The sequence below is a fragment of the Zalophus californianus genome, chromosome 6 (assembly GCF_009762305.2).
Source record: "Zalophus californianus isolate mZalCal1 chromosome 6, mZalCal1.pri.v2, whole genome shotgun sequence".
NCBI lineage: Eukaryota > Metazoa > Chordata > Mammalia > Carnivora > Otariidae > Zalophus > Zalophus californianus.
Genome location: NC_045600.1, coordinates 111,267,941 through 111,286,924, shown reverse-complemented (window position 1 = coordinate 111,286,924; position 18,984 = coordinate 111,267,941). Strand labels below are relative to the sequence as shown.

At 37.4% G+C, this 18,984-nt stretch overlaps 1 protein-coding gene across 11 annotated transcripts in view; it reads left to right on the top strand.

The window, feature by feature from the left end:
- Window positions 1-18,984, top strand: part of MYO9A (myosin IXA) — a 347,057-nt gene that overhangs the window by 247,607 nt on the left and 80,466 nt on the right. For 10 of the 11 annotated variants that reach the window (XM_027572325.2, XM_027572329.1, XM_027572328.1 and 7 more), the window contains 5 exons: window positions 11,763-11,905; window positions 14,553-14,776; window positions 15,290-15,406; window positions 16,964-17,152; window positions 18,407-18,454. In XM_027572325.2, the coding sequence (XP_027428126.1) occupies window positions 11,763-11,905; window positions 14,553-14,776; window positions 15,290-15,406; window positions 16,964-17,152; window positions 18,407-18,454 (721 nt within the window). The remainder of the gene's footprint in view (window positions 1-11,762; window positions 11,906-14,552; window positions 14,777-15,289; window positions 15,407-16,963; window positions 17,153-18,406; window positions 18,455-18,984) is intronic. The other variant, XM_027572331.1, reaches the window with a different exon arrangement.

The window sequence follows — 18,984 nt, the reverse complement described above, 5'->3', positions numbered from 1 at the left end:
ATGGATTCCAAAATCCTCAACAAAATCCTAGCTAATAGGATCAAACAATACATTAAAAGGATCATCCACCACGACCAAGTGGGATTTATTCCCGGGATGCAAGGGTGATTCAACATTTGCAAATCAATCAGTGTGATAGAACACATTAATAAGAGGACCATATGGTCCTCTCAATTATGCAGAAAAAGCATTTGACAAAATACAGCATCCTTTCCTGATTAAAACTCTTCAGTGTATAGGGATAGAGGGAACATTCCTCAAGTTCATAAAATCCATCTATGAAAAACCCACAGTGAATATCATCCTCAGTGGGGAAAAGCTGAGAACCTTTGTCTTAAGATCAGGAACATGTCAAGGATGCCCACTCTCGCCACTATTGTTCAGCATAGTACTAGAAGTCCTAGCAACAGCAATCAGACAACAAAAAGAAATAAAAGGTATTCACATTGGCAAAGAAGAAGCCAAACTCTTCTCTTTTCGCAGATGACATACTTTATGTGGAAAATCCAAAGACTCCACCCCCAAATTACTAGAACTCATACAGCAATTCAGTAATGTGGCAGGATACAAAATCAATGCACAGAAATCAGTTGCTTTCTTATACACTAACAATGCAACTGTAGAAAGAGAAATTAGAGAAACAGTTCCATTTACAATAGCACCAAAAACCATAAGATAACCTCGGAATAAACCTAACCAAAAAGGTAAAGTATCTATACTCTAGGAGCTACAGAATAGTCATGAAAGAAATTGAAGAAGACACAAAAAGATGGAAAAATATTCCAGGCTCATGGATCGGAAGAATAAACACTGTTAAAATGTCTATGCTACCCAGAGCAATCGCTGGCACCCTCAGTGCCATCCCAATCAAAATTCCAATGACATTTTTCAAAGTGCTGGAACAAACAATCCTAAAATTTGTATGGAATCAGAAAAGACCCCGAATCGCCAAGGAAATGTTGAAAAAGAAAAACAAAGCTGGGGGCATCACGTTGCCCGATTTCAAGCTATATTACAAAGCTGATCACCAAGACAGCATGGTACTGGCACAAAAACAGACATATAGACCAACGGAATAGAGAGCCCCAGATATGGACCCTCAACTCTGTGGTCAAATGATCTTTGACAAAGCAGGAAAAAGTATGCAATGGAAAAAAGACAGTCTCTTCAATAAATGGTGCTGGGAAAATTGGACAGCCACATGCAGAAGAATGAAACTCAACCATTCTCTAACACCAGACACAAAGATAAACTCAAAATGGATGAAAGACCTCAATGTGAGACAGGAATCCATCAAAGTCCTAGAAAGAGAACATAGGCAGTAACCTCTTTGACATCAGCCACAGCAACTTCTTTCAAGATATATCTCCAAAGCCTAGTGAAACAAAAGCAAAAATGAACTTTTGGGACTTCATCAAGATAAAAAAACTTCTGTACAGCAAAGGAAACAGTCAACAAAACAAAGAGGCAACCCACAGAATGGGAGAAGATATTTGCAAATGACACTACAGGTAAAGGGCTGGTATCCAAGATCTATAAAGAACTTCTCAGACTCAACACCCAAAAAACAAATAATCAAGTCAAAAAATGGGCAGAAGACATGAACAGACACTTCTCCAGAGAAGACATACAAATGGCTAACAGACACATGAAAAAATGGTCATCATCATTTGCCATCAGGGAAATTCAAATCAAATCAAAAGCCCATTGAGATACCACCTTACACCAGTTAGAATGGCAAAAATTGACAAGGCAAGAAATAACAAATGTTGGAGAGGTTGTGGAGAAAGGGGAAGCCTTTTACACTGTTGGTGGGAATGCAAGTTGGTACAGCCACTTGGGAAAACAGTGTGGAGGTGCCTCAAAAAATTAAAAATAGAGCTACCCTATGACCCAGCAATTGCACTACTGGGTATTTACCCCAAAGACACAGTTGTAATGAAAAGAAGAGTCAAATGCACCCCAGTGTTCATAGCAGCAATGTCCGTAGTAGCCAAACTGTGGAAAGAGCCGAGATGCCCTTCAACAGATGAATGGATAAAGAAGATGTGGTCCATATGTACAATGGAATATTACTCAGCCATCAGAATGGATGAATACCCAGCTTTCACATCAACATGGATGGGACTGGAGGAGATTATGCTAAGTGAAATAAGTCAAGCAGAGAAAGTCAATTATCATATGGTTTCACTTATTTGTGGAACATAAGGAACAGCATGGAGGACATTAGGAGAAGGAAGGGAAAAATGAAGGGGGGGAAATCGGAAGGAGAGATGAACCATGAGAGACTGTGGACTCTGAGAAACAAACTGAGGGTTTTTGAGGGGAGGGAGGGTGGGGGGGGATGGGTTAGCCCGGTGATGGGTATTAAGGAGGCACATACTGCATGGAGCAGTGGGTGTTATATGAAAACAATGAATCGTGGATCACTACATCAAAAACTAATGATGTATGGTGACTAACATAACATAATAAAATAAAAAAAAGGGGGGCGGAGCAAGATGGCAGAGGAGTAGGAGGACCTGGATTTCCTCTGGTCTCAGGAATTCAGGTGAATAGGGATCATACCATTCTGAACACCTACAAACTCAGCAGGAGATCGAAGATAAGAATAGTAACAACACTCTGAACAGAAAAGCGACCACTTACTGGAAGGTAGGACGTGCGGAGAAGTGAATCCGAGGCGATATTCGGGAGGCTAGACGGCGGGGGAGGGGGCCTCCGTCAGCCACTTCTGGCAAGTGATAGAGCCGCGGTGCACAAAATCAGAACTTTTATTTTATTTTATTTTATTTTTTTTTTTTTTTTAAAGATTTTATTTATTTATTTGACGGAGAGAGACACAGTGAGAGAGGGAACACAAGCAGGGGGAGTGGGAGAGGGAGAAGCAGGCTTCCCGCCGAGCAGGGAGCCTGATGCGGGGCTCGATCCCAGGACCCCGGGATCATGACCTGAGCTGAAGGCAGTCGCTTAACCAACTGAGCCACCCAGGCGCCCAAAATCAGAACTTTTAGAAGTCGGCTCCGCTGAGGGACGTCACTCCAGGGGCTAAGTGGGGGGTGGAACCCTCGCGGGACAGTGTGGTCTCAGGACCCTCGTCACAGAAAGACTGGGGGTGCCTGAGGGCAACAGAGCTCCCAGGTATCGGAGCGGGGAAGCCGGCTGCAGAGAAAGAGCCGAGGCACGGGCTCTCAGCTCGGGGTTGCCCATAAACCGTGATCCGCGGCCCAGTCGGGCCACTGCGCCTCCAGCAGGGACCCAACAAGCGGCAGAGCCGGGGAGACTCCCCTTCCTCCCCCAGGAGGAGCGGCGCAGAAGCGCACCGCAGGGATCTGCTGGGTTTGGAGACTCCACACGGGGTCCGGTGCCAGAGATAGAAATGCTTGGTCACAGGCCGGGTGAGCATGGAGTGTGGCCGGAGACTGGGGAGACAGGAGTGACTGCTTTTCTCTGGGGGCACACTGAGGAGCGGGGCCCCGAGTTCTCAGCTCCTCCGGGCAGAGATTGGGAGGCCACCATTTTCACCCTGGTCCTCCAAAGCTGTACTGAGAGCTTGCAGGGAACAACAGCTCCTGAGAGCAAACCTGAGCAGCTTGCTTAGCCTGGACTCACAAGGGCGGGTCAATTCCGCCTCTGGCAAAGACATTTGGGAACCACGGCAACAGGCCCCTCCCCCAGAAGATCAGCACGAACAGCCAGCAAGCCAAGACCAAGTTTACCGATCAAGGAGAACGGGAAAACTCTAGCGCTATGGGAATACTGCACATAGAATTCATGGCTTTTTTTACCATAATTCATTAGTTTTCCAAAGTTAATTTTTTAACTTTTTTTTTGAATTTTTCTTTTTCCCTTTTTCAAGCAACATCTTATCAATCCCTTTTTTAAAAAAAAACATGTATTTTTCATTTTTAGAGTCATATTTTTATCCCTTCATACTAGTTACCCTTATTTTTGGCATATATATATAAGTTGTTCTCTCTTTAAAATTTTGAGATAGTTTCTTCTAAAAGATCAAAATATATCCTAAATCACTAGTGTATGGCTTTGTTCTAGTCTCCTGCCTGATCACATTCTCTGCCTTTTTTTTTCTTTTTTTCTTTTTTCTTTTTTTTAAATCTTCTTTCTTTTTAAAAACAACTTCTTATCAATTTATAAAATCTTTTATAATTTTCATCTTTACAGTCTTCTTCCATCCCTTCATTGTATCAACCCTGATTTTGTACATATATAAGTCTTTCTTCCTTTAAAATTTTAGCAGGCACTTTCTTCTAACAGACCAAAATACTACCAAAATCTAGTGTGTGGCACTGATTTGTGCACTAGCCTGATCATATTTGATCATATTCTGTTTTTTGTTTTGTTCTGTTTTTGTTTGTTTTTATCTTTTTCCTTTTCCTTTTTTTACCCCCTCTTTCTTCTTTCTTTCCCTTTCTTGTCCCCTGGTTTCAGGTCTTTTCTGATTTGTATAGGGTATATTTGCTGGAGACGTTTTTAACCTGTTAGCATTCTATTCTCTCATTCATTTATTCTCCTCTGGACAAAATGACAAGACGAAAAAAATCACCTCAGCGAAAAGAACAAGAGGTAGTACCGTCTGCCAGGGACCTACTCAATACTGACATTAGTACGATGTCGGACCTAGAGTTCAGAATCATGACTTTAAAGGTACTAGCTGGGCTTGTAAAAAGTGTAGAAGTTATTAGAGAAACCCTTTCTGGAGAAATAAAAGAACTAAAATCTAACCAAGTCGAAATCAAAAAGGCTATTAATGAGGTGCAGTCAAAAATGGGGGCACTAACTGCTAGGATAAATGAGGCAGAAAAGAGAATCAGCGATATAGAAGACCAAATGATGGAAAATAAAGAGGCTGAGAAAAAGATAACTACAGGATCACGAGGGCAGAATTCGAGAGAGAAGCGATACGATAAGACGAAACAACCTTAGAATAATTGGGATCCCAGAAGAAGAAGAAAGAGAGAGAGGGGCAGAAGGTATATTGGAGCAAATAATAGCAGAGAACTTCCCTAATGTGGGGAAGGAAACAGGCATCAAAATCCAGGAGGCACAGAGAACCCCTCTCAAAATCAATAAAAATAGGTCAACACCCCGACATCTAATAGTAAAACTTACGAGTCTCAGAGACAAGGAGAAAATCCTGAAAGCAGCTCGGGAGAAGAGATATGTAACCTACAATGGTAGAAACATTAGATTGGCAACAGACCTATCCACAGAGACCTGGCAGGCCAGAAAGGACTGGCATGAGATCTTCAGAGCACCAAACGAGAAAAATATGCAGCCAAGAATACTATATACAGCTAGGCTGTCATTGAAAATAGAAGGAGAGATAAAAAGCTTCCAGGAGAAACAAAAACTAAAGGAATTTGCAAACATGAAACCAGCCCTCCAAGAAATATTGGAAGGGGTCCTCTAAGCAAAAAGAGAGCCTAAAAGCAGCCTAGGTCAGAAAGGAACACAGACAATGTACAGTAACAGTCACCTTACAGGCAATACAATGGCACTAAATTCATACCTTTCAGTAGTTACCCTGAATGTAAATGGTCTCAATGCCCCAATCAAAAGACACAGGCTATCAGATTGGATTAAAAAACAAGACCCATCAATATGCTGTCTGCAAGAGACTCATTCTATACCCAAAGACACCCCCAGATTGAAAGTGAGGGGGTGGAAAACCATTTAGCATGCTAATGGACACCAAAGAAAGCTGGGGTGGCAATCCTTATATCAGACAAATTAGATTTTAAAACAAAGACTGTAATAGATGAAGAAGGACACTATATCCTACTTAAAGGGTCTATCCAACAAGAAGATCTAACAATTGTAAATATGTATGCCCCGAACATGGGAGCAGCCAATTATATAAGGCAATTAATAACAAAAGGAAAGAAACACATTGACACCAATACAAAAATAGTGGGGGACTTTAACATCCCCCTGACTGAAATGGACAGATCATCTAAGCAAAAGATCAACAAGGAAATAAAGACTTTAAATGACACACTGGACCAGATGGACTTCACAGACATATTCAGAACATTCCATCCCAAAGAAACGGAATACACATTCTTCTCTAGTGCCCATGGAACATTCTGCAGAAGTGATCACATCCTAGGTCACAAATCAGGTCTCAACCAGTACCAAAAGATTGGGATTATTCCCTGCATATTTTCAGACCACAGTGCTTTGAAAGTAGAACTCAGTCACGAGAGGAAATTCGGAAAGAACTCAAATACATGGAGGCTAAAGAGCATCCTACTAAAGAATGAATGGAAATTAAAGAAGAATTTAAAAAATTCATGGAAACCAATGAAAATGAAAACACACTGCTCAAAATCTTTGGGATACAGCAAAGGCAGTCCTGAGAGGAAAGTATATAGCAATACAAGCCGTTCTCAAGAAACAAGAAAGGTCTCAAATACACAACCTAACCCTACACCTAAAGGAGCTGGAGAAAGAACAGCAACTGAAGTCTAAACCCAGCAGGAGAAGAGAAATAATAAAGATCAGGTCAGAAATCAATGAAATAGAAACAAAAGGAACAGTAGAACAGATCCACGAAACTAGCAGCTGGTTCTTTGAAAGAATTAACAAGATTGATAAACCCCTGGCCAGACTCATCAAAAAGGACCCAAATCAACAAAATCATGAATGAAAGAGGACAGATCACAACCAACACCAAAGAAATACAAACAATTATAAGAACATATTATGAGCAACTCTATGCCAGCAAATTAGATAACCTGGAAGAAATGGGGACATTCCTAGAGATGTATCAACTACCAGAATTGAACCAGGAAGAAATAGAAAACCTGAACAGACCCATAACCACTAAGGAAATTGAAGCAGTCATCAAAAATCTTCCAACAAACAAAAGCCCAGGGCCAGATGGCTTCCCAGGGGAATTCTATCAAACATTTAAAGAAGAATTAATACCTATTCTCCTGAAACTGTTCCAAAAAATTGAAATGGAAGGAAAACTTCCAAACTCATTTTATGAGGCCAGCATTGCCTTGATCCCAAAACCAGACAAAGACCCCATCCAAAAGGAGAATTACAGACCAATGTCCTTGATGAACATGGATGCAAAAATTCTCACCAAAATACTAGCCAATAGGATCGAACAGTACATTAAAAGGGTTATTCACCACGACCAAGTGAGATTTATCCCTGGGCTGCCAGATTGGTTCAACATCCGCAAATCAATCAACGTGATACAATATATTAACAAAAGAAAGAACAAGAATCATATGATCCTCTCAACAGATGCAGAAAAAGCATTTGACAAAGTACAGCATCCTTTCTTGATCAAAACTCTTCAGAATATAAGGATAGACGGTACATACCTCAATATCATAAAAGCCATCTATGAAAAACCTACACCGAATTATCATTCTCAATGGGGAAAGGCTGGGAGCTTTTCCCCTAAGGTCAGGAACGTGGCAGGGATGTCCACTCTCACCACTGCTATTCAACATAGTATTAGAAGTCCTAGCCACAGCAATCAGACAACAAAAAGAAATCAAAGGCATCCAAATCGGCAAAGAGGAAGTCAAACTCACTCTTTGCAGATGATATGATACTGTATGTGGAAAACCCAAAAGACTCCACCCCAAAACTGCTAGAACTCATACAGAAATTCAGTCAAGTAGCAGCCTATAAAATCAATGCACAGAAATCAGTGGCATTCCTATACACCAACAACAAGACAGAAGAGAGACAAATCAAGGAGTCGATCCCATTTACAAGTGCACCCAAAACCGTAAGATACCTAGGAATAAATTTAACCAAGGAGGCAAAGGATCTGTACTCAGAAAACTCTAAAATACTCATGAAAGAAATTGAAGAAGACACAAAGAAATGGAAAAACGTTCCATGCTCATGGATTGGAAGAACAAACATTGTGATGATGTCAATGCTACCTAGAGCGATCTACACATTCAATGCAATCCCCCTTCAAAATACCATCCACTTTTTTCAAAGAAATGGAACAAATCATCCTAAAATTTGTATGGAACAAGAAGAGACCCCGAGTAGCCAGAGGAATATTGAAAAAGAAAAGCAAAGCCGGTGGCATCACAATTCCAGACTTCCAGCTCTAGTACAAAGCTGTCATCATGAAGACAGTATGGTACTGGCACAAAAACAGAGACATAGATCAATGGAACAGAATAGAGAGCCCAGAAATGGACCCTCAACTCTATGGTCAACTCGTCTTTGACAAAGCAGGAAAGAATGTCCAATGGAAAAAAGACAGTCTCTTCAACAAATGGTGTTGGGAAAATTGGACAGCCACATGCAGAAGAATGAAACTGGACCATTTCCTTACACCACACACAAAAATAGACTCCAAATGGTTGAAAGACCTAAACGTGAGACAGGAGTACATCAAAATCCTAAAGGAGAACACAGGAGCAACCTCTTCGACCTCAGCGGCAGCAACCTCTTCGACCTCAGCCGCAGCAACTTCTTCCTAGAAACATCGCCAAAGGCAAGGGAAGCAAGGGCAAAAATAAACTATTGGGATTTCATCAAGATAAAAAGCTTTTGCACAGCAAAAGAAATAGTCCACAAAACCAAAAGACAGCAGACAGAATGGGAGAAAATATGTGCAAATGACACATCAGATACAGGGCTAGTATCCAAAATCTATAAAGAACTTATCAAACTGAACCCCCAAAGAACAAATAATCTAATCAAGAAATGGCAGAAGAAATGAACAGACATTTTTCCAAAGAAGACATGCAAATGGCCAACAGACACATGAAAAAATGCTCAAAATCACTTGGCATCAGGTTAATCCAAATCAAAACCTCAATGAGATACCACCTCATACTAGTCAGAATGGCTAAAATTAATAAGTGAGGAAATTGCAGATGTTGGCAGGTATGCGGAGAAAGGGGAACCCTCCTACACTGTTGGTGGGAATGCAAGGTGGTGCAACCGCTCTGGAAAACAGTATGGAGGTTCCTGAAACAGTTGAAAATAGAGCTACCCTATAATCTAGCAATTGCACTACTGGGTATTTACCACAAAGACACAAATGTAGGGATCCGAAGGGGTACGTGCACCCCAATGTTTATAGCAGCAATGTCTCAATAGCCAAACTGTGGAAAGAGCCAAGATGTCCATCAACAGATGAGTGGATCAAAGAAGTGGTGTATATATACACAATGGAATATTATGCAGCCATCAAAAGGAATGAGATCTTGCCATTTGCAACGACGCGGATGGAACTGGAGGGTGTTATGCTGAGCGAAATAAATCAATCAGAGAAAGACATGTATCATATGACCTCATTGATATGAGGAATTCTTAATCTCAGGAAACAAACTGAGGGTTGCTGGAGTGGTGGGGGGCTGGGAGGGATTGGGTGGCTGGGTGATAGACATTGGGGAGGGTATGTGCTATGGTGAACGCTGTGAATCGTACAAGAGTGATGAATCAGAGATCTGTAGTTCTGAAAAATAATGCAATATATGTTAAGAAAAAAAAAAGATAGCAGGAGGGGAAGAATGAAGGGGAATAAGTTGGAGGGGGAGACGAACCATTAGAGATGATGGACTCTGAAAAACAAACAGGGTTCTAGAGGGGAGGGCGTGGGGGGATGGGTTAGGCTGGAGACAGGTATTAAAGAGGGCACATTCTGGGTGGAGCACTGCGTGTTATGCACAAACAATGAATCATGGAACACTACATCAAAAACTAATGATGTAATGTATGGGGATTAACATAACTAAAAAATTTTTTTAAAAATTAAAAAAAAAAAAAAAGAAAGAAAATAGCTTTTCAAATGTTAGTTGTATAACCAGCACTGAGGGCAACCATGCCTGTTGGAGGAGGTTGGAAAGCTCTGGGAGAGATTTGTCAAAAGAAATGGAGTGCCGGGGCGCCTGGGTGGCTCAGTCATTAAGTGTCTGCGTTCGGCTCAGGTCACGATCCCAGGGTCCTGGAATCAAACCCCACTTTGGGCTCCCTGCTCCGTGGGAAGCCTGCTTCTCCCTCTACCAGTCCCTCTGCTTGTGTTCCCTCTCTATATCTCCCTCTGTCAAATAAATAAATAAAATCTTAAAAAAAAAAAATGGAGTACCTGCTTTGTTTGAACATGTTAAAAGGAGATATACACAACTAGCAAAACATTTCAAGGTGCATTGTATGTAGATAAATGAGCAAATGTAAAGCAAAACACTTATTAATTCTAGAAAAAAGGTTATGCAGGAAAGTGCCTACCTCAGTTGTGAATATTATTTGTATAATAAAAAAGTGACTTACTATAAGAAAATACTGTATATTCAGATAACTCAAATTACCTTTTGATTCTTTTGGGGATACACCTGTCTTTGTGGAACAGAGTGGAGAACAGAAGTGTTGGAACATGCTTAATCATTACTTGTGGTTTCAAGTACAACAGCAATATAAGTATGGTAAATATTAAAAAGTCAGTTAAATCAATTCAAAAGGGTTGCTTCCAGGGAGCAAAAAAGGAAGGAGAATGGCACAAGGATGCTGTCATTTGTAATAAGCATTGTGGAACAACTTTTCTTTACACTCTTGAGATGTTTAAGTTTAGTAATAGGCTTTTAAAAAAAAGGAAGAACAAAAAAAAGAATGTGAGTTTCAAAACTAGATAGACCTGATTTTAACTTCCAGCTTCATCAGTCCTCTAAGCCTCAGTTTGCTTATGCGTAAAATGTAAGGATATTAAGAGCTATTTATTATAGTAGGTGTGAAAATTAGGTATATCATAAAGGCATAGTGCCTGGCTCCTGGTAGATGCTCATGGTTTTTTTTGATTGAGTGAATATACAAAGGAAAAAACGAATACACAAATAAACTCCTCATATCGGATTTGGATACATGATATATGGTCAGTTTACGTGACCTGTCATTATTAACGTGTTTTTTTGATTTTCGTGATGGGAGAGAGTATATAAACACTAAGAATGAGGCCATATAGCAAAGTAGTTATCAGTTTTGTCACTCAGTGTGTAATTTAGGGAAAGTTATCTAATGTTCCAGGTTTTCACATAGATAATGGTTATAGGAGTTTGAAAGTAAACTTTTTTTTTTTTTTTTTTTTTAGTAAACTTGTTTTTATAAATAAATTAAGGTAAGCCAATGTAAGCACTTGTGTCTGGAGCAAAATAACTCAAATAAATGGTGGTTTTTGTTAATAATATTGATAACTTCTAAATATAAAATAGTTAAAACCATTGTTATATAATGGTAAGTGGAAAGGTTTAAAATTGTATCTTCATCATGATTATAGTGATATAAAAATGGGCATACTTATGGATAAAGAATGGAAGGAAATTACCCCTCCCCAAAAAGGTAAACAAATATGTTTTAGAGTGATGGGACATCAGTGATGTTTTAAAAAGTATTTTCTTTGTTGTTAAGTCGTTTATGTGCTAAGTCCAAGCGGAAGGAGGGCAAGAATGTAAAGATAGCACCTTAGGAACCAGAAAACCTGAGTTGGAATTCTAGTTTCATTGCTTTTTAGCCATTTCATTTTGGGGAATTATTTACCATCTCTGGGACTTATTATTTCTTGTACTCAAGATGAAGCCATCTTCCTTCCAGATTGAAATTTAAATGTGAAATCGAAGATTAAATATGATTAAACTTAAGTGTGAAGGTTAAATGAAGTAATACACATGAAAGGTCTTTATGTAGCTCAAAGTTATGTACAGATATTGTCACTGCAACATAGTAATTTCCATTTTTATCTTTATTTTTAAAAATAGACCTCAGAGAGCTAAGATGAGATTCTGGGCCAAAGGGAAACAAGGGGAGAAGAAGACTACCCGAGTGAAAGCTGCCACCCAGTCAGAGGTTTCGGGATTCTTTGCTGGCTCTGATATGATTCCAGCTCATCAGTTTCCAGATGGTAAAAATGGACAAAGAATGGAGATTGTCTTTATAATTTGTTCACTCTTTCTGAGAGTTCATTATTCCTCTAGTATTTGTAATGGCAATCCTGTTGGCCAGATAGTCTAATGGAATAGGACCAGAATTGTAAAATCTTTCCTTAAGTAAAAGATAATTATAAAATGACATTGTATAGAAGTTCCAAGGAAGTGTGGTACAAAACAGTGAAGCAACAACAACTAAAGAATGATGGTGCATCTTCAGTTAGCCTCAGTTTTCTAAAGTGTAAAAATTTAGCTGTCATTCATTCACTTAAGAAATATGTATAATTAGTAAAAATTAAAGATAATAGCAGCTAATATTTAAGTGCTTACCATGTTCAAGGCACTGTACTAAGCATGTTGTATGTGTTAACGCAGTTGATCCTCTCAATTTTGGGGGGTTGATATGATTATTATTCCCATTTTATAGATGAGAAGGCTGAAGCACAGAGAAGTTATTTCCTTATGCACTTATAGTAGTTGGCAGAGCTGAGATCTGAATTTAGGTAGCCTAGCTCCAGAGGCCACATTCTTAACCACTGTGGTACATATTAAATACCTACTGTATATTAAGTATTTGCTATAGTATACTGACTTTATAATTGTAGCTGTTATTTTAATTTTTGGGGCATCAATCATAACACACTTGAACATACCCGACAGTTCATCTGTTGAGAAAATTGGCCTTTCTAAATGCTAGAATTACTAACTCTAAGGATTCCAGTAATTCCAGCATTAGATGATTATGCAGTTTTCCCCAACCCTTTGCTCAAACATGTATGAGAATTTTTAATCGTTACGCAAAGATGCCAGCTATCTTCAACAGTGATGGGATGGACATACATCAGAGGTGGGTGTGTGGTAATGAGTGGGTAAATACCAGTGGGTAGGTGAATAAAATAGAAAGTGGGTCTAGGAAGAAAGTTATCTCTAAAGGAAAGAACAGGGCGAGTTACAATAAGTAAACAAAACTTCTCATATCTGGATAAGACAAAGGAACAAGGAGAATAAGATTATTAAGCTTCACGTAGGAATGGATGAGCCAAAGCAGAGGCACCTGTGTGTCAGAGAAAAAAATGGTTAGAGCCCTGTTTTTGTGTCTTGTGGCTTTGCTCCTATGAGTTGGCAAAACAATATAGATAAAATCAATAGTAAATTAAGTGAATACTACAAGTCCAGTTTGGAAATTTGGGAAATCCTTACCATTACATTACTGAGAGGATCGATTTCTTGTATCTAATCTGGCTTATAGTAATCATTCTAAATTTTTCATTTTTCTCAGTTCTATTCTCCTGGTTAATTCTTAAGAAGGAAGCATAAAGCTCTTAAGTTGAAGCATATATTATTAGCAGGCTTCATTGTGTGTTGCTTCATAAGGAGATATATATATATATATCTTTTTTATATATCCTTTTTATATATATATGTATTTAAAGATTGTAGCTTTTATTTATCTTTGGGTAGTAATTTATTAAGGTATCCCTTGTTTTTAATACTGAAGCAGTATTATAATTTCTTTAGTAATCATTATTTCTTTTATTATAGGAAAGATATTTACTTTGCTAAATGAAATTATTAGGTACTTCTATGTCTTGGTTCTATAATGGAATTAAAATCAATTGATACTAATTAGCATCTATATCTTTATAATTTTTATTCTGGTGCCATATCAGAGATTGGGCTTGTCTTCCTTTCTGCCTGAGGTGGCATTTAGCATGTAGGAGGCTACTTTTTTCCTTAATTATCAGAGTTAGCTTTTAGAGGGAATGAGGACATAGCATTGGACAGGTGAATGAATACATGTGGGGGAAACAAATAGATATGTGAAGTGAGGAGGGGCCAACATATTTATCAAGCCCCAGGTAGGGCTTTGGCAAACCCAATATAGTTCTAGATTATGACGGACTTACATGCAGTCAATTTCCCTGTGTAAACAGAGAAGATTTGTTGTGCTTTCCAGTATTATATACAAAGGTAATGCATTCCAGGAATTCTCTGAGAAATTCAGACGGTTATTTGGGAGATGTATAAGAAAATCCTAAATACTAAGGAGACTAAGAAGTGAGCTGGTTGACTTACCTGGCTCCCTAGATAGGTTGCCAGGATAACTACAGGTAATATCACTGAAGCATTTATGGCTTTAGACCCTAGTAATGAAATAATAATAATTATCAAACTTCACTGGTTTGCTGAATTTATATATAGCTGAATATTCTTTCAAACAAATATAGTAAAGCTATGATTGGTTTAATGGTCAGCATTTAATGTGCTAGGGTGGTTACATATACTCTTCTTTTTTTCCTTTGGGACTGAGGTATTTGGGATCCAGGCTTTAGTTCTATAAGATACCTCCATCCAGGTTTTTAGTATCAGACTTTAGCCCCTTCGCAGACATAATGGCATTTTCCATTGAAAAGTGGTAATTTTAAAGTACATTTTCTGTACAATTGTGCAGTCTGTATTTATTGTTTTGCCTGACTGCAAACATTAATATTACTTTGCTTTTCAGATACATATTTTTCCTTCAGTGACTTACTAAAGGAAGTTAAATTTAAAAAGAAGAATGTGGAGATTTCAATATTTTCACTAAAATTTTTTTTTTGGATACTTTATCTTGAATTATAGAATTAGTTCAGTATCACCCGACACCTCCTTTGAGCCCAGAATTGCCTGGTAGTTGCCGGAAGGAGTTTAAAGAGAACAAAGAACCTTCTCCAAAGGCAAAGCGGAAGCGAAGTGTGAAGATCAGCAATGTGGCTTTGGAGTCTATGCACTGGCAAAATGACTCTGTCCAGATCATAGCAAGTGTCAGTGATTTAAAAAGTATGGATGAATTTCTTCTGAAAAAGGTACACTCTGCATGCTGAGTTAGGCTCCTAAGTGGCTTTGACCATGGAATGCTTGTTTTTATCAGAATATGGCCCCTATAGATCAAGTTTACATATGCTTCAGTAAGTTAGATGGTCTGTGTTCTTTATGAAAAAGATTTAACTAACAGGATATGCATTACTCAGACTGGGTGGACAGGAGTTAAGGTTTTATGCTTTACTGTTGACTTGCATTTTACCTTAATTGTCATTATATTCCATGTGTTAAGGTGCGGCTTGTCATTGCATACTTGGAGTTTTTTCTCTGGTAATAGAATGATAGAATAATATAGTGTTAGAAGGACCTTTGAAATCATCTGGTAGTAATAAAACATTGACTGTCTGGTCATGCTTTTACCTCGGTCCCATAATAGCAGGGGCTTGCACTTTCAGGACCATCGGGACCATCATTATTGAAGAACCAATCAATATCACTGTTGTAGTCACCTCTTTTTAATTAGTTGATTGTGTACAAAAACTTTTTGTGGCCCCCAGATGAATGACCTAGATAATGACGACAGCAAGAAAGACACATTAGTGGATGTTGTATTTAAAAAAGCCCTGAAAGAATTTCGGCAGAATATCTTCAGCTTTTATTCATCTGCCTTAGCGGTAAGTTGGACTGTGTTAGGAGATATTCAGTAGTTAACATATGAAAAATTTGTCTATGCTGTAGGAGATAATACGGAGGCTGTGTTCAATGAGAGATTTCTCAAATTCCTTGTTTTTGTTTTAGGAATAGGTAGGGGAAAGCATACTGACTGGTCTCAGATTAATACCTTCCTTCAGTTTCCTTGAGTAGTTTTTTTTCCTCTCTTACAATGTTGAATCTTCTTATAAGATGATAAATTCACATATTATAAATGTGATTCTATGGCTCTCTACTATTTTGACTTCTCATAATCCTTTAGCTCTGGCTTTAGCTTCTAATTTTCCTATGTGTAGAATTATACATTTTTCCCCAGTGGAATTAGAGCAGTTTATGTTCACTGGTTTATGTATATCAGTTTATTTCACTTTCAGATTTACCTTATAATTTTATGACAGTGGTCATATAAAGTTTATGGTTTTAGAAGGCTAAAGTAGATAATAATGCTTTGATCTCTAGAATCTATGAATTTTCATATTCTATAAAATAATTTGTATTTAATCATTTTTCTTTGTTCAGTCTATAATTCATTGTGAAAAGAGAAGTCAGGAGAACTTTCTTGTGTATCCTTTACTTTTTCTTTCTCAGTATAAGAATTTTTGCTTTTTTAAAAACATAAACCATGCAGTCTGAGAGAATAGGAATTTCAGGGCCATAGTAAGAGTAGTAATCAGGCTATAGCAAATGACTAGGTTTGCATAGAGACAACGTTGGCCGTATTTTTCTAATCCTGCTGAACTGCTTATTATGCTCATGTCTTTATCTCTGCTTCATACCTGTATTTCCTAGATTAGGGACTCCGGGTTGTTGGGTGCTCCAGTACGCTTAAATCACATAGGAAGAGCCAAAATTATGAAGTATAGCTTAATAGTGGTTTTCTAACTCTGATCAAAAATGTTCAACTTATTTTGAGGAAGTGAAGGAGAAACAAATTCTAAGTATATATGACACTTTTTGGTCATTTAAAGCGCCCCCCCCCCCTTTTTTTTCCTCTCACAAAAGTTCCAGACCTTATTTAAATAAGTTAAAAGTAATCCCATGTAGATTCCTTTATAAGTAATACAGTGTTTTTCAGGACATGTCATTCTTCTTTGGAAAAATAAAATAATGGTTACCTAATGTATCATTAGGGAAGGATTCAAGTATTTGTTCTTTCAATTTTAGAGTGGAACTATCTAAACAAGTTTCATTTCTGAGGCAATAGGTAATTAAGTGGGATGCAAATAATCTCTATAGCTAAATATAGTTTAAAAGCCAGACTTGTAGAGAAGTTCCCAGGACTTTCTGAAGCTGTTACGTTGTTTAAACTGTTAAGTATTTTGTTAAAATTTAATAGGTTTTATTCTGCAGACATTCCACAGTAGGGCATTTACAGATACAACATGACCTCATGGGCTTGCCCGTTAGGAAGGATCCTGATCTTTATTCTAAACACTACCCAATACAAGTTGAATCAATCTTCTATGTTTAGAGAATTTCTTTATATAATACCTTACATGTCTTCTCTTATTGCTCATTAGATAGACGATGGGAAAAGCATACGGTATAAAGACCTCTACGCACTATTTGAACAGATTCTGGAAAAGACCATGAGGCTTGAGCAGCGTGATTGGTGTGAATCTCCAGTCAGAGTTTGGGTCAACACTTTTAAAGTGTTTTTAGATGAATATATGAATGAATTCAAGACTTTGGATTATATACCCACAAAGGTAAATATTATATGTTTGATTTCTAAAAGGATACAGTTAAGAATTCTTTTTTTTTAAAGTCTGTTTGGAAGAGTGTTTGATATTTGAGAAAAACGTTACAGGGAACATGTCAACTTAGCACTACTTTAGATAGAGCAAACAATTCAAATTATCTTACAAGTTTATCAGACCGTATTATCTAAACCCTCTGCAATTAATAAGTCTTTGCTGAGTTAAAGTATAACATTGTTTCCTCAACATTATACCCTCTACTTTGATAGAGGTCACTACATGAATTTCCTTTTGAAAAACTGTGGTTAAAGATGTAATTCATTGTATCATTTGATGGCCTTTTCTGTAAGGAACCACAAATTATATTTCTTCTTGAGTTAGGTTTTAGGAAAATGTGTGCTTCTGGAAATCTGTATAACAGTAATAATATTTATTTATTGAGTGCCAGGAATTATGCTAGATGTTGCATATTTTATTTAATTCTTGCTTCAGCCCTATTAAATAACTATTATAAAATCCATATTACAGAAGACAAAGTTATGTGTTACATGTTTCCTTTCAGTACCCCAGCTGAAATAATTAGGTATCTAATTATTAGGTATCAGGAATACTATTAATCCTTTTTATTGATTGAGTCCTATTTTCAGTTATTCTAGTTTATATGTGTTTAAATTTACAAGCCATGTTAACTAACTTTTGAAGTAGTCAGATATAAATTAATCCTTGAAAGTTCTTCTGTTCTAGGTCTAGGTTATACAGAGATTTTTAGTAAGCATATACTGACTTTGTTTATAATCTTAAAGGTTAGGTTTGGATTGTTCTATACAGTGGTTATTAGGAAATGTCATGTATAAAAGAGCCTTCTGTGTCACAAGTGATACCTTTTCATATTTAGTTTTGGGATGGAGAGTATTTTAGAGCCAAAATATGGAAAGTGCAGTCTTAAAAGTTAGTAATCATTCAGTTAATGACTAAAATAAAATAATCATTTAAATTAATATGGAGTGGCTTCTGAACAGAAATGATGTTTAAAAAGATAAGAATCCCTAAAGTATCTACCTTTTATTCTGTTACTTTTATGAATATTATGTTTCACTGAATTTAAAAATTTTCTTACATTTGCTTGCTAGAACTGCACATTTTCTTTTGAACAATAAAAAGCTGCTTACACTATTACCTGTGGAGCAAAAATCTCAGCATTTGCAAAGAAGAAAGCATGTTTGTCTTTGTTATATCACAGTTTCTGTATTTCTCTCCCATCAGGTACCAAAAACAGAAAGAAAGAAAAGAAGAAAAAAAGAAACAGATTTAGTAAGTTAAAATCTATTTCTTATGTTAACGAGAAGTAATTTTTAGCAGTGTGAAGTACATTTTACAGTATTTCTGTGGATATATTTAAGGAATATTTACCAGATGCCTACGGGGTTATCATTTACGTCTTTACAAAAATTTACAGTGGCAGACATATCTTGAAATCTATGACTTGTTATCAGTGGTGGCTTCCTAAAATGGCAGAAACGTGAAAATGTTTACTCATGAAAGGTATAAATATGATCTCTTTTCAGACATAGGAGCTTTTTAACTTTCCCTCCTTTCTAAAAAAAAAAAAATATTAGGACTATTTAAGATTTTACGTATGTAACTACTTCTAATTCAAAAGACATTCCCAAAGGCATTCCAGCATATTTTACCATTGTTTATGTTCTTTTCTATTGTATTATGTATCTCTATTGTATACTTTATAATACTCTCTGTAATTACAAGGATGACTTAAACCCTATAGGAGCTCATAATTTGCCAGTGAGGGTAGGCATTTAAAAAGTCATTAGTAGAAAATAGTA